This window comes from Myiozetetes cayanensis, unplaced genomic scaffold (genome assembly GCF_022539395.1).
Source record: "Myiozetetes cayanensis isolate MyiCay16 unplaced genomic scaffold, myiCay2020 scf18, whole genome shotgun sequence".
Taxonomy (NCBI): domain Eukaryota; kingdom Metazoa; phylum Chordata; class Aves; order Passeriformes; family Tyrannidae; genus Myiozetetes; species Myiozetetes cayanensis.
In genome coordinates, this window is record NW_026087389.1 from 71,151 (window position 1) to 88,231 (window position 17,081).

At 42.1% G+C, this 17,081-nt stretch overlaps 1 protein-coding gene across 2 annotated transcripts in view; it reads left to right on the forward strand.

Moving 5' to 3' along the window:
- FGD5 (FYVE, RhoGEF and PH domain containing 5) overlaps positions 1-17,081 on the forward strand; it is a 90,197-nt gene that overhangs the window by 25,124 nt on the left and 47,992 nt on the right. For both annotated transcript variants that reach the window (XM_050312707.1, XM_050312708.1), the window contains exon 3: positions 11,890-12,019. In XM_050312707.1, coding sequence (XP_050168664.1) covers positions 11,890-12,019 — 130 coding nt within the window. The remainder of the gene's footprint in view (positions 1-11,889; positions 12,020-17,081) is intronic.

Sequence of the window (17,081 nt, forward strand, 5' to 3'; positions counted from 1 at the left end):
TGCTTAGTCCCATCTTCCTCCTTGGGCCAAAGAGGCCACCTTGTCCACTTCCTCAGCACTCTTCCTGTAGCTTGACTCCATTCAGGTAGCTAAACAGGCAAAACCTAGTCACTTTTCTGGTGCTGAGCTAGCTTCAGGTTGAGGAGGACCCAGGCCATGCACACTAGTCTTATTGGTCAAATGGTAATGGAGGCACAGTCTGACTCTCCATACTACAGTTATACTGCCGCTAATACATACATATATACAAAGAGAGCTTTGCCCCCTGTACAGTGAACCAGTAGATGTGGAGCAAATCTTTTATCTGCCTGCACACAGAACACTTTATTACAGAGACAGAAGCATGATTAAGCCACAGAAAATTGCTTGATGAGGTCCAGCTCTTGTCTTTTGTATTCCTGCTCAGGCTGTCATAACTGGGCCATGGCTTCTGGCCACATCATTACACAAGCTCTGTGGACTAACAGCTCTGATTCCACTTTTCTCACTGGCTGTGCCCACATTGCAGACTGAGCTGCATTTGCACGCTGCTGTGTTTGCTGAGCTCTGCTACAGCAGTGGAGTCAGTGAGGGTCCACTTGAGGAATGACAGCAAGAATCACTGCTAGTTTAGCCTCTGTGGGAGGTTAAGCATGGTATCATTTGGTCTGGGAGGGGGGTGGGTACAGGGAACACTCTCAAGCTGTCTTGAGGAACTGGGGAAGCTGTATTTAAAGTACCTCTGAGACGTGTTCCTCTGCCCTTATTGCATGGGGGACTGCCTCATAACAGCGATCATTCTTCGTCTCTTCTTGTTTCTTTGCAGTTTATAAGGCATATTTTACTCCTCTTACTACTAGGTCAGGAAGCGTGCCACAAATGTCCACCTGTCTAGCTATTAAACTTGGTTGTACCCTTAATAAATGCAGCAGAGGAAAGTTCTAGGCCCCCAGTTAAAGAGATTTTCTGATACCTCTAAAGTCAGATGCTGATACCTCTAAAATCAGATGTCAAGCAAACATCTAGATCAAAGTAGTAATTTTTTTACCTTCTCACCTTACTCTAGCAATTTTGATGGACTAGGCTTTTTTAAGGCAAATGAAAAATACGGATGTCAGGGCTAGAATGTGAAAGGAATAGGTTGATAGGTTTACAATATTTTGTCCCCAAAATATAAGTATCACTTAGGGACCATACCCAAATGAAAATTCTTTGGTTTAAAATTAACACCTGAACTTCATCCTTTAAATCCACCTCATTATGGCTCTTTTCCCATGCCATTTACTTTTGGGGTCCATAAAGTTTCCTTTTTCAATCCATTAATAATTCAGAACCTTAATACTCATTAAGACTCAAAAAACCTGACAGTCCAATGAAATTATTTTGATTTATCATAAGTTTTTGTCAGTTCTGTACACACTGAATGTGTCCAATCCTGCGTTGGATCTACTGGTTTGTCCTTTCTGCAGAGTTGGTAGCCTGGGATGCAGTTTGACACCTGCCCTGGACATCAGCCACTGGTATTATACCTTTCCTTCAACTCCTCTCTAACTTGAGTACCATTCTCAGCTTGAGGCATATGGCAAATGACGGGTTTATGCTGAGGTAGCGCAAAGTTGGTTCTTTAGTTGTGTGACGGAAATATATAAAGCACTGTGAGTTCTCCTTGCCAGCTCCTACCAAAGGCACTCACACTGCACACTTGGGCACTCTTGCACTGTTGGATCTAAAAGATGGATGTTGTTACTTCATTGAAAGGGATATCTTAAAGCCATACATTACAAGTGTCATTTCCACTTTGGAAATGGCAATTACAAATCAAGGGTGTTCTCCTGTCCCTAATACCACTTTTAGAATCCCATGTTCTGCCCTTATTCCACTATGTGCATAACCAATTGTTGTTCTACTTATGCATGAATGAAATTGAAATCAGTAATAGTTTGAGACAATTCTCTTATCCAAACTCATTATCATGTAAAGTGTTTGTATATCTTCACTCCTGAGGCACTACTTGCAAGAAATTTGTATTTTGTCTGAGAATCATATCATATTCAGAAGATTTTGAAGTATTAGTGCTGTGTTATTGAGTTATTGCTACTTCTATTTTAGAATAAAATATTCTTTTTTTGAAAAGAAAGAAAACAAAAACTGAAAACTGTCATTACCTGTTTTGGAAGTATCATTTTCCCTGTTACCTAAAAGTCTTTAGGAATGCTAATTCTGAGTCTTATCCCAACACAACTCTAAACAGCTTTAAAAAAATGCAAGAATGTTTTCTACCACAAAACCAACCCCTCTGTCTTCCACCAGTTCTGATGTCTTTTGGAATCAGGTGACAAGAATTCAGATTTCTGTTAATAAACAGATCACTAAAAATTTTGGCTGCAGCAGATTACGATTGATTCAAATTCAGTTTTGTGTTTGTGTTTCATGGACATCAATTTCCAAGCTGGTATCCTCCTTTGACTTTTCACTACTGTTATCACGTAAGATTATGTTAAACTGGATATTCTTAAAGGATTATAATGAATTGGATCTATTTGCTGCTATAATGATCACATTTGCCTAACTGACACCTGATCACATCTCATCCAGGCTAGATTCCAGAATCAGTAGTGTAGTTCCAGCTGTACTCTGAGTTTCAGGACTGTATGTGCAAAAGTACAGAGCAGCTGCTGTATTTTACAAACCTAGAGACACTAAGGAACAAGACTTGTAAAGATATTCGAGTTCTGTGTAGCTCAGTATGGTCAGTAACCTCCCTGTGCAGCCATGAAACACATCTGGACCAGATTCTTACCTATTTAAAACTTTTTTTTATGCTTGTAAGACAGCAGAACCATCCACTGACACTGAGCATCTCCAGGAATGTCCCCTGTGTATGACGAACATGCCTTTGTTTTGCCTGGCTCCATTTGTAGAACTCCCACACAATGATTTGTGCAGACCTTTTTTTGATTTTTGTCTGTCTGCAATGTTTTTATAAATTCTAATTCTTTAGGTAAGTAGCACTGCCTAAATCTTTCATTGCTCCTGTTCTCCAGTGTGTGCCTTCATGCAGAAATCACCAGCTTGGCTGCCTGAAAGCCACTGAGAACCTGTAACTCAAGATCCCCCACCCCCAGCAGAAAACAGCAACACTAGCAAACATGACTGTTAAATGGATCCAGGTAGATTTCTGTATCGCCTATTGGGCTACAAGAATGAAAACACTGCCTTACATGATCCTGCAGGTACCGATACCTCTTTGACTTAAGGATTGGGCCATAATAGTGAAATCCCTTTTACTTTGCAGTCTGCAGGAAGAACAGAAGCAAAACTGTGCCTCAAGGGAAATGGACAAAGCAGTTCTGGTTTAGGCCTTGGTAGGTATCCATAGTTTCCAAAGCCTTTGGTCTCACCTGTATTTTGAAACGTGACATTGTTCTGGGATTACCCACTTCACACAATTCACTGTCAAAGCACAAAGTGAAGAAACATGCCAAAGATTATAACAAAGAATTTGTAGTAGAGCAGAGGTTTCAGCTTTACTTCCCAGACAGTGGTCTCCCCACGGAGGTGTACTTCTTATACTCTAAGATGACCATCAGGTGACCAGCTGAAGGTCCCTTCTTACTTATATCTTTTCCTTCTCTTTATTAATGCAGTTCTGGGTGGTTGGCTTATTCTGTCATTGATTTATAGAGAGGAATAAGTTTTACAGAGGGTTCAGAGTGAAATTAGAGGGTCTTATTCTGCTCAAAGATCACAAGTATAAATACAAAGTGACTCCACTGAAGTCAGGGTGAATCTTCCCCCCCAGTTTTACATCACTGTATCCAAACTCAGACTGTCACTAAGATAAGTCATTTTATAGAGGAGAATAGGGCAGAAGTGCCGAGGGGTTTCATTTCATTGTCAGAGGCCACTTGTGCTGTGGCTAGGGCTTGCTCAGCAAATCATTTGAAACCCATCCTGATAGTTGGTGGGTGTTTTCTTTGTTGCCTTCTGTCCCTTGACAGATGTGCAGAATGGAGTTTCAACATAATTCAGATGTATGGTCTGCACGGTCTGGGAAGGAAGAAGAGTTTTGCAGCACAAAACAGAGACTTTTGTCACTGCCAAGCACTCAGCATTTTGCCCTTCTCCTTTGCATTGCAAGGATTCAACGTAGCAAAAGGTTATCAGAGATGGGGAACAATAGAGGGATGGAGATCAGTAGGGCTGTAATTTATCAAGCAAAAGAACAACCTTAAGGAAAACTTCTGCTAGGGTTGTTGGATAGAAAAGCTCTGGGGTGCCTGTGAAACTGATGATTTAATGAAAGTAAAAGCTCTGTGGTGGCTGATATGACATGTAAATAATATATTTGAAGTAGTCTATAAAGGGTAGAGCTGCCTTTAATAACCTATTATGTATTATCAGCTGCCCCATTGTACCTTCTGGCACAGTGGGGCGCTGGGTGCGGTGCAGCCGAGCGTCAGCCCTCACTAGTTCATTGCCAGGTCATCACTGGGGAGGAAGCGTTCCCTGTTTACAAGAAATGCAAGACAAGGGCCAGAGTGCCAGGCTGAGCACAGGCTGAGGCCACCACAGCTCACCGTCTCTCCCTTGGGCCTGGGAGAGCATGGAGGGGGTGTGCACGGAGCAGGGAGGGGGTATGACACTTGTTTGAGGCCCAAGAGCTCTGTTTTGTTTTCATGCGGGTCCAGCTTTTACTGGTGCTTTGTTTTCCTGAGTGGTTTAAAGCCACAGGATTAGGGAGGTTATGGTGCTCTGGGCAGCTGTGCACCCCAGGGTACATGTCACTGAGCCTGAAGTGTGGAGTGGCTGTGCAGGTTTATGCAGATGCCTCAAAGCAAGAGCAGCCAATCCAGCCTAGCACATCCGGCACATAGCTAGTGAAACCTCAATCTCAAGCTTTCTCTTATCCCTTCTTTATTCATAGTGACCCAGGCTGGGCCTGAGAACATTCCCTGAGATGGAGCCCCAACACCTTTATGCTCCTCACTGTCAGTATTCCCTTACAAAACTAGCCTGCACCAGTGCCATTGTTCTCTAAACACCTCCAGGAGCAGTGATTGAAGGTGGGAGAATTTTGACCCTAATGTCTGGAATAGAGCAAAAGCCTTATGCACCTGAGCAAAAAACCCTCTTCTCCTCTCCTATATTCTGCACCACAACAATTCAAGGAAGAGCAAAATTCAAATAGAAATGCTTGTGGCGTGAGGAAGAGATCCTTTCTGGCCTTGGCAGGCAAACAAGTTTCTGCCTCAGAGCGTGAAATGTGATTATTCCTGTGTTACCTTGCCTTGACAGGCTGTGTATGTTATGAGCAGACATCATGTCTTTCCTGCCGTTTTTAGACTTCAGATATAACATTTGCCTTGATGATCTGACATAATGGGGAACTGACTGTCTAAACATATGCTGCGCTAATAGGCATTTCCTTTTATTGGCTCTAAATACATTTGGACTTGAATTTCCTTTAGTAATGAGCCTTCCTTTTACAGAATGAATTAAAATAATAATATGGATACAAGAAAATAAATAATCAATTTTAATAGAACAGGGTTATTCAGCACCCCATTGCCTCCCCCAATTACTATCACTGCATTGAGTTCATATGATTTTAATTTTTTGCAATAAGGATGCCACTGTCTGAGAAAGACAGGCTTTGAGTGAGTAACTGCTGAGCATGGGACTTGAAATAAAGCCAGGGATAGGGATACTTCATGTAGGAAAAAAGCTGGATTCAGTCCTCTTGGTCCAACAATAGAGGGTTGGGGGTTTGGGGGTATTGATTACTTTTTCCCTCCCAACGGATGGAGGGGATTTTATATATGTGGGCTTTGCATAACCCAGCTGTGTCCAGGTGAGATTCTGGTCTTGCATCCCATACATTATAAGCAGTTATGAGCTAAGATCCCTATGATAGGGGAGTTAAAATGGCCACAGGCTGAGATCTGTGGATGGGAAGGTTATGGCAGCAATTTAGTTGTCATTTGTAAATTGAGCATATCTGATTCTGAGCAGATGTGTCAAGCTCTTTACCACTCAGCTTGCTTCAGGGAAGTTATAATTGTAGAGGATGTACTCCACAGAGAAAGAATAACTGCTTGTACCTTCTTAGGTAGTTCCTGAAAACGTGCTTTGCCGATTCACGTCAAATAATTGCTAATGCAATCACCAATAAACACAGAAAAATATTTAGTCAAAACTGTCATTCATTTCAGAGCTTTGGTGGATCTAGTCTAACAGAACTCAATGCCACAGCCATTCTCTCTTTAGCAAAGAATTGAGAGAATTGGTTTCGCTAATAAACAGAGGAAACATCCTAGACAAAAAGACATTCTGTCCCCCAGAAAAGGCAGAGCAGAAGTCAGCACTTACCTCAGAAATCTGGAGAGTTCACTTACTTCCTATTGCCACTATGTGGAAAGAGTGCATATGGCAAGCCATGTGTTGATAATTACTGACAAATGCAGCTTTTAATACAGTGGTCCCACTGTAGGAATGGGACCAAGGACATGATTTCTAGCTTCTTCAACTGCTTCTTTCGTCTTGTGGTGACATTTTTGGCCAAATACTGCCTTGATTTTTACTTGCAGGCACTTTTGAACCCATAAGAAATTTTCAGAAAATAAATCAAGGGGCTCTTTGGCCTTCAGGTATATTGGTAGTAATTGATTTGCATCATCTAATTTGCAGTTTGCAACAGATGCAAAAAGAACTATTCTCCCTCTGTCGTGGCACTGACTGGGGATACAGAGTGAAAGATCACAGGGAGGCAGCAGGGAAGTAATGCAGGTAATCTCGGTGTCTGAATGCTGACACAATGGTTAAAACCTCAGCACACCCTGGACACTGTTTCTGGAACTCATTAAGCAAGGTATCCTTTGCTGACCTCTCCAGTTTTATTAGCTGGGACCATCCTGTATGCTGTATATACCTTATGGATACAAAATATGGGTTCCTTTCAAATATGAACACAGCAGAGGTTCCGTAAGTGCTGCACTTGTTTCTACCCTTCTTTAGACTGAAAGTACATTGAAATTTACCTCCAAAAGAAACCAATTTACTCCACGGAAACTAATTCAGGCTGACTGGTGATGGTGATTAATGATAAGACACCTAGTCTCCTTCTCTAAAAACTGCATTTTGGAATACTGAAATCCAATTTTAGAAGTCCCCTGTCCCTGGACAGACACACGAGAATGATGGAGGTGCTCAGGAGCTGGGATGGGGTAATCTGAATGTCCTCACTGGCCACGCAAGACTTGCTTTGATCTGGAAAGTGTTTGATCACGGGAGTCTCACACTTACCTTCTTCCTCCCATATATATCATTAATAGGGAGGGAATCTCCCCCTCTGCTCTGTCCTCCTGAGACTCCACCTGGAGCATACAGGTCTGTGTGCAGAGTTCTCAGCACAAGGAAGACAAGGACCTGTTAGAGTGGCTCCAGAAGAGCCCACAAAGATGCTCAGAGGGCTGAAGCAACTCTGCTATGGAGACAGGTTGGGAGAGCTGGGTTTGTTCAGCCTGCAGAAGAGAAAGCTCTGGGAGGACCTCATCACAGCCTTCCAGTACTTAAAGGGGGCTTATAAAAAGAAGGGAGGGTGCCTTTTTACATGGGCAGATAATGATAAGACAAGGGGGAATGGTTTTTTAACTAAAAGGGGAGATTTAGATTATACATTAGGAAGAAATTCTTTACCTAGTGGGTAGTGAGGCCCTGGCACAGGGTGCCCAGAGAAGCTGTGACTGCCCCATCCCTGGAAGTGTTCGAGGTCAGGTTGTATGGGGCTTGGAGCAACTTAGTGTGGTGGAAGGTGACCCTGTCCATGGCAGGGGGGTGGAACTAAATCATCTTTAAGGTCCCTTCCAACCCAAACCATTCTATAATTCTGTTCTGTGATTCTATGTTATGAACTGTGGCACTAAAACTGTATGACATCTGAACCCTGCACTAATGCTTGCTGCTTCAGGGAGATGCTGAAGTGCTTTTGATTAGCATGCTTCCAGCATATTTCCACTGTCTGCTGCAGATTCATTGCAAGTCAGAAATATGCTGTACATCTGTCCCAACACATGTGATAATACCTTGTAGGCACTGTGATGAATCTACTGCAGTAGCATTTGAAGGGACACGGCCTGCACATTTTTACAGCCTAACCAGTTGCACTTCAGATGTATAAGGAGCCACTTGGTGGACAGGATAAATACTCCACAGGTACCAATAAGCATAGCTGACTGGTCTGGGGATACATTGATATAAAGACCTTCCAGAAAAGAGCACTTCCCTTCTCCCCTCGTGATCGTAGACCATGAAGCAGAAGGCAAGTGAGATTTATGAGCCTTTATTTAGAATGCATCACTTGATTCATTGAAAGCAAACTGCAGGCAATCTGATCCTTACTGGTACAGAGGACTTACATCACCCAATGGAAGTCACAGGCCTTAAGTTGAGATTTTCACCAACTCACACTTTTTTCTTGTTGTTGTTTTCAGGCAGTTGGTGACTCTAAAGGAGTAAACAGGACATCACTTCTGTGTGTGGTCAAGAGATGAGCGTACAGCCAAGATGCAAACAAAAATACATGGTCTTCATAGGCCTTTATTATAGTAACTTTGGCTGTGTATTTTTGCCACTGTTAAATCACCTACTTAAATTCTTACATTTCATTAATGCTGACTGAATAACTTCTAAAAATGTTAAAGTATTAATGTGATCATTGCTGAGGAGTGGGATAGGATTTCCAAGGTCATTTGAAGGCTAGGTGTGAAATTAAAAGGAGGGTTTGTGTCTCCTTTAGAATTGCACATTCAAGGTAGAGGAAAAAAAGTATTTGTCTGTTCTGTGAGCTCTCATACCTGTTGTGTATCTCCACAGTGCTCTCTCACTTCACATGAATATATCATCTGTGCTCAAATTTGTGCCAGCTTGTGCTCTGCAGGTATCAGTAGAGACTTGTGTCTGGACTTTATTTACAAAGTGCTAGTCCAAGGATCAGTTCAGCTTCCCTCTCCTTTATGGCTTCACCCTCCCCTTAGTCACTGAGGTCACTTGAGGTGAGATGTAAACAAACAGAGATAAGCAGAGAGTCTGTAGACTCCAGAACACTTTTTCAGATGTACCAATACATGTTCAGAGGTAAAGGCATACAGGTAACTAACTAGTAGGGTGCATCTCTACAGTTTCTCCCTGCTCTGTATACCTATCAGCAGCTCTGGTAATTATAATGCAACTGGTGCTAACTGGAAGAATTTTGCTGCACTGCATCCTCCTGCATTTATTCAGTCAATTAAATGTCAGACTGTCCCAGAAGGCCCATTGCTTCCTTTCTTGTGCTGGCTAACTCTTGGAATGGTCACAGACAATTGCTGGAGGAGCAGCAGATAATGTGCCTGCAGTCTGTTCTCCTCCAGCCACATTATTGCTACAAGGAAGAGAATTAGTTGGGGATTACTGTGTCTATTGAGATACTGCAACCTCCTGGACTATTTCCCCCCTTATTCTTCACACCCACACTTTTATTTGCATCTTCCATTGCATTAAAGTTTATTGCTTACGGTAAGCTTATTTAGCAGTGCTTTTAATGAGCTAAAGAAAAGTATCATTTAGCAGTCGCTGGGCACAGTTCAAGTCTTCAGAAACTAGGAGTGTTAGGAAACCACAGGAGCATAGATATGTATGGTGGACAGAGACGTGTGAGTTCAGTGGAGTAAAACACATACTGAGTATTGGGAAAGGTGTACTGCCCAGGAGCTCTGTGACAATCTGGAACAGTCTCAGAAGTAAACACCAGAGTGCTGCTGGAGTGGTCAGAGAAGAGCAAAATGGAGATAGTGGTACAAATATGCTTATGCCTGTCCCATATGCAAATGAGATCCATAACATTTTGAGACTTCCCGTTAAACACAAGCCGTGCCACTGGCTGCAGGTCTACTGTAATTGAAGACCCTGTAACAGTTCAGCAATATTGTTGAACTGTTGAATTATTGTTGAATAAGTTCTGCTACTGCATGAGCCTTTAATAATGCCATTCATAATGATTACAGGACTAATATACTGAGGCATTCTTCCCAAATTGTAATGTGTTTTTACATTAACATAATGCAGTCATTTGTCAGAGAGAGAAAAGGAGGGAGGACCTTAATTTCATGTCTGCTGGGTCAAACAGTTACAAATTGCAGGACTGTGTGAGTAAGGACTGAGACTGGCTCAACTATTAATAAGCCCCCTGAACCGTTCCTGTATTTACCTTGTTCTTGCAAGTGAACTTGTGCTGAGGACCCTTTGGTGTTGAAGCTAGGTAGGTTTTCAGAAGTGTGGTGATGACACTCACACTGAAAAACTGCAGACACTAATAATAAACAAGAGGAACAGTGCTGCTGCTTGGCGCTTCACCCAGGCACGAGAAGTGCACTGGACAACCTGTGAGAACTCCTGGAGTCCGTGCATAAGGGAAAAGCTGGAAGTGTAACAGAAAGGCTGACAGCTACACCTTCATGGGAGACACATAGTCCTGTTTGCAGCTTAGAAATGAGGAAATAAGAGTCTGGTCAGGGGCCTTGGGAATCTCTTTCTTCATTGTCCTCCCACTTACATCAACCCCTCTTTGCCCAGCCTCCTGTCACTCTAGTATTGCCTTTGAAGTTTTGGGTTTGTTCACATCTGGGAACCCCAAGTGGGAGATCAAAGAAAAATAAAGAGGTGAGGCAGAGCTGTGAAAGGAAGTTAATGTTTCAGAGGAAATGAGAAGTATAGAAATCATACACTCTGAGTAACCCAGGCCCACATTACAGACCAACCTGGTTGGCCAGTATGTCTACTGGAAAACACAGAGATATCACACTTTGTTTCTCAAGACTCACCCTGTTGGCGGAACGCTGGAACCTTGCCCTGGAAATGTAAAAGGCTTGGGGCCACTGTGGTGTATAAGCTGTATATAAACTCCCAGAATGACACTGTGGCCAAAAATACTAGTATGGTCCTTGAAGGTAAAATCTCAGTAAAAATCAAGTAGGAATAGATGGGTGTTACAGTTGGTATACTTGGTATAGCAGTCTTGGTGTATGTCTTTTGTCAGTGCTGAAATAATGAGTTTTGTGTTGCAGTACCAAGAACAATACTAAAACTGGCTGGTAGTAAAAACTGATGCTAAAATGGTTAGTAAATTGAATAATGCTAATGGATAATTAGATGAAGCTCAGAGATTTTAGAATGATTAAATGATAGGAGGCATGACATCATAAGACACCAAGATGTTCACCTATTTCATATAGAAGTCAAAATGAAGGGACAACCTGAATACAGCCTGTAAGTACACAGTAACAAAATTTGGAAGACTGCTGCCAGTTTAGCAGACAAAGGTTTAACAAGATCCAGTAACTGGAGTTTGGAGCTAGACATTTTCAGATCGGCAATAAATAGCACCTTTCTAAGGCAAAGAGCAGGCACCATCTGGATTACCTACCTCTAGTCATGCTTTGTGGAGGTTTTGAAATCATGGGCAATTTTAATTGATTTTTTTTTTCCTAAAAGAAAATGCTGTGAAGCCACTGGCCTGTATTGCACACCAGATCCAGTACTCCTACTGCTCACCTTTCTCTAGGTTTCTGGAGCTGAATTCAGGTTTTCTGGAAACGAGGATTCTGGGATCTGAGTATCTTCTAGTTTGATTGTTGCCATCGGTATTACAGTTATACCTTTCTCATCACTCTGTTTTCCTGGAAACCCCATTGTTACAGTATCTAACTTCCATTTTTAATAAGCACTGAGATGTTAGCGTGATTTTACTGCATCCATTTTGAGGGGTTGACTAGGGAGGAACAAAGCAGTTCTGGTTGCAACTAAGTATGAACTTTTTACTTCAAACTGAGGGAATGACATGACTGAGCTAGTCTGTTCTTACTCTCTTTGCAGTGCCTACACTGAGCCCTACAAGGTGTGCCCAGTCTCCATGATACCAATGGAAGTTGTCACATCAGATGAGGAGCAGAGAAGTTCAGAAGATGAGGAGATCAGCCCTGGCGATCCCAGCCTCATCAACAAGGTAAAATACACAAAAATGGGGAATTCATGATACCTGGAGAGGGAAAGCAATTAGCAGAAGCATCTGGATTCTCAGCTCTCTCTGTTCTTTGCCTGGTGATCATTTAGGAATGTACGAGCCATCAGTCCCTTACTCCCCCAGTGTGTTAGCAGCAATTTGCCCCTATAGCATGTGGCAAGGGCAAAGAATGTAGTCCAAATACAGACAGTGGAGGCAGAATAAACAGCAAGAAAGTCCTGACTTCAGTGTCAGGAAAAATGTCTCACTCCAAAGGATTTAGCTGCAATCTTGAAAATTTAAAACTACACTGTTCTGTCCTACCAGGACACCAGTTCTTCAGAAACAGAAAATAGAAACTGAAAGTAGAATGACATTGAAAGGTAACCAAAGTTGCTGTTGCTTTAATCTCGGAGGGGAAATAGCATCCTTTGATTTCCCTGCATGCCATACCTCAGTTATGTCTAGCCTGCAGGGTACTAACCTGCCTCTGGTACCAGTGGAAAAGACTGTGGTTTGATCTTCTTGATGACATGAAACAAGTGAAGCAGTCACAACTACTTTTTTTTACTCTGCCATTCGTGAGGTTTTATTTGCTGGTTGGTTGTTGTTGTTTTCACACTGTTTTGGCCTCTCTATTGGTCCTTATCAGAGCATTCACTGTCAGATTTCCTCTTTGCTTCACCAGAGGCCTTCTTGTCTCGGAAGTGGACTTCAGCCTTCTTGTGTTGGTTACCAAGGAAGGCCTGGACTCAAACCCGCTACAATTATCAACTTTATTTTAAAGAGCAAACAGAGGGGTTTTCATCTCTGTTACAGGAATTTTTATTATTAAAAACCTATTTAGAATGGGGCAGGTATAAAAATGTAAAACAGGAGGTGGGTTTTGAATTTTTGCCTTTATTCCACTGGGAGTACCTCAGACCCTGAGAAGTTGAGTATTTGTCATCAGAAGTCACATGGTGGTTCTGATTCTTCTATAACAGTGAAAATACATTATTTCTGATTAAAAAAGCTCTTTGCTTCCTTCTCTTCACTCTGCTGGCATATAATAACAACTTAGAGAACTCAGAGACAGGGAATGGTGTAAGTTTTCTCAACCTTTGAGATTCTACTGGATTATATTACAAAGAGCGATGCCCTTCACTTACACTACTGGTGGAGATTCACTCCTTTTTCTTCTGCTAATCTATTTTAGAAGATGGTCTTGGACCACCTCTTATTCATGTGTCTTTTATATATGTTCATTTAATTAAATCCATACCAATTTATCAGAAGGTGACACATGGCTTTTCTGTACTGGACTCTCAAGGTTGTATGATGGCATCCGAGCTGCCTACAGAAAGTAATATTGGAATTAGAGATTCCAGTTAGGAACAGAAAACTCATGCCAAGTAAAATAAGGACTTTCTGTTAATCTCCTACTTCGGAACCTTCACTCACTAGACAAATGCGCAAGGTCCAGGATGCAGAACCCCAGATTTTTCTTATCGTCATTGAGCTGGATTCAAACCTGAACTTCATGATTACTTTTTACTGCTGAAAAAAAGAAAAGATAAATCCATCTGGGATCCACTCAGCTAATAAGCATTAAAGGAATTATAGGGTAAATGAGCTTAATAGTTAAGATTCGACTAGACACCAACTTTAAATAGTTTCCTTTGGCAGAACTTAGTTTTTGTAGCAGTCTCGGAATTTCCAGTTTTAAAAAGAAGATCAGAAATAGAGATAATATAATCTTGGAAGTGTACTTTTGAGGAGCACAGCTCCATGGTTTGAAATGGACTAAACTTAACACATGCTGGTAGGTTTCACCTATTGCTAGTTATGATCTGAGTTTATAAATTGACTCGGTAGTTTGAGGAAGATGCTGCCGTATACTGGATCATCAGCTATCCCTCCACAGCTTGTGCCTCTCACTTTAGTGTCAGAATGTTCAGGCAAAAGTCTTCAGATAGTTCCTTTCTTGTAGGTACTTTTTAGAACTGGATCTTCTGTGCAGTTGATACCTTTTGTCACTAACCTTATACAACTTCCAATTACTATAAAACTGAAAAGATTCCCGGGACAATTCTTTTACCACACCTAATCCTTGACTGGCTGAAGATAAGGAGCCAGCAGGGAGAAGTGATTTTTATGCTGCGTCCAGACAAGAGAAAAAACCATCTTACGCAGATTAGTAATCAAACATGCAGGTAAGGCAGAAAGTTAGGTGCTAGCCTTTCAGTTCACTGTGGGAACCTTTAAAGGGAAGCCTTTAAAGGAATTCACTGATATGATAGTATCAGGAACGCATTTCCCTTCCTACTACATTACTACGACTACTACTACATTAACAGCTCTATTTAGGGAAGGAGGTTAGGTTTGGGGAAGGGCAAGCACCTGCGGGACAAACGACAGCAGAGATGCAGCAGAGGCCTTAGGGTAATGTGAACATTTTCTGAAGAAATACAGAGAGATAAAGCACAGGTTTTGGAATCAGTGGGGATGGGTAAGGCACAGGAACCCACTTGCTAATTTAAGAACTCAGTTTTCCAGCATCTTGCAGAGAGACATACTTCAAAGCATAATGTCTTGGATTGGGCTTCAAGAGCTATTTCCATCATGCTGCTTCATCCAGATTGTGTCACACAAAATACTAAAGATGTATGATATCTGCTGATCAAGCAAAGCAACAGGCTTAAAAATAACCCCAGTAGTTATGCGATCAACGGCACAGTTTGCCCCAGAGCAAAAGGAGGCGAAATCTCCCTTTACAGGTGCCTTTGGAAGGAGAAAGCAGTGGCTGGGTAAACACAGCGTTGGGAATATTGAAGCAACAACAGCTATTTTAAGAACTCTGTTATGGTTAGGAAAGATATACAGCAAACTCTATGTTAAGCCACTAGGCAAAGGAACAATTAAGAATGCTCTCTTAAATTTGTCTGTAAACACAAAAGGGGGGAGTTTTATCTGAAGAACTGAAGGGAATCTCAGTAAAATAATAAGAAGAGAATGTGATTAATATGTGTGAATACCTGTAAGAATTATAGTCTTTAAAGCACTCAGGAAATAAATGAATACAGATCCTAGAACAAGTAATAAAGCTATAGAAGGAGCATAAAGACATTTCTTTCATCCAGAACACAGATCTGTCTACCAGTTAACTGTATGAGAAATCTAAAAGTGAACAAATCTGTATGCAAATACTGTTGAGTATAGTCTAAACCCAGCAATATGTTACAAGGAACTGTATAAAACCAGCATAGGAGGGATGTGATCTTACCCTGGTGGCAATATGTGAAAGTCTGTAATGAGGTGAATAGCATGTAACCACAGAGCAAAATGGTATAAAAGAAATTCAGATCAGACATGGCTGGATTTTATGCCAATGAAACCCCAAAGCTTTCTGGCTAGTCATTTAGGACTTTTGGTTTAATATATCTAATCCAACCAAGACTGTTGGTTTGCTGGAGGAATGAAGGGGAACTTCATATACATAGGGAACAATCCCTATATGCTGTTCTTGTGAAAAGGCAGCACTGGAGGTAAGACGCTCCACCCTTGTCCCAGGTATCATAATAAAAGGCAGTGGACAAAAAGAGCCAGCAACCCCATATGGCAAATGGAGGGGACCTGCACGGTACAGAAACAGGGAACACTAAGCTGAGCCTCAAAAGTCTCACAACAAACAGGACACCTAGTGAATCAAAGCAACAGTATATAAAACTGCTTTTGCTGCTCCTTACCCATTTCCACCTGGTGGGCTTGGTTTCCAGACTCCATTAATCATTCTGTTTTGCAAACCTTTAACCCTCACATATTAAAATATGCACTCATGCTCACACACACACACAAAATTGAAACATGCTGGAGCTGCGAATGACAGATTTGTGTGCTTTGAAGAAGCACCTAATTCAGACGCCTTTCAAGGGGCAGTTCTTGATTTATACAATTACACAGATTCCCCAGGAGAGCTGCAATCTAGCTCTTCAAGGACAGGGCCTGGGAGACAGATGTGGACTGCTTCTCCTTCCCTCTCAGTGATTCACAGAGCCAGCCTGAAAAAGTAATTTGTTCTTGTAACGCCTCAGTTTACTATTGACACCACTATGACATCACTGTTAACTGCTTCATAGTGCGTGATAATTACAAAAGGGACATTATGAAGTTACTCAGCCCAGAGGCTGAAGCTTATAAAACTGCAATAAGCCTCTGATTGGGACCATCGAGCTACAATACACCTACCCTGAGCAGTCTGTGAAATGACACTCCTGTACTGACTCACAGAGAAATGTAGTTTGTCCACGGCAGTATGGCAAGCCAGTGGTATGCACAAGGATGGAGCTGCTGATTCCATGTCTTCAGTAGTTTCCCCATTTTTGAAATGCAAAGGGTTACTCCCTGAGTACACCAGAGAAGTACAGTACCAATGCTTCCAGGGTTTAGTGAATTGTTCTGTGGTCTGCTTGTGCTGCTGTTAGGCCAAACAACCCCATTCCAGCCCCATGGAGGCAGATTCGCCCCCAGCCCCACAATTTTTTAAGCTGGATCAGGAGACCAGTCTGGTTCTGATCAAGGTCATGCAAACAACCGGGTCAGCACAACTAAGAACTGGCACTGGGCCCAGAGGGCAGTGACTGGCACTGTCACCAAAGTGCCATCAGCTTCTATGATTAATATGTCTTAGCCAAGGATGAAATTCAGGGACCTCAGTGTCACATGGCCTGTCTAGGGCAAGTCAGAGAGTGCATCTAGGCATTGCTTTTCTTGTGTTATTTAACTGCTGTTTCTTAAACCAGGAAATGAACTCTGAGATTGACAACAGTACCTAGAGACAGACTTCTGAGAACGGGGGAGAGTGCAGGTCCCTCAACCATCAAGTTTCTGAAACAAAGTCCAAGTGATTATTATAACACTGCCAAGCTGCCACCTTTTTAGAAATCTTTACTCTCTGTAGCCAGTCATGTGGCCAGTCCTGTGGTATGGTTCCCTCCCAGTTCCCTCTCCAGAAGCTGCCCTCCAGCCCCGGTGCATGCCTTTGCTTAGCAGATGGAGGCCGTGCAGCCTTGTGGGGACCCTTGGC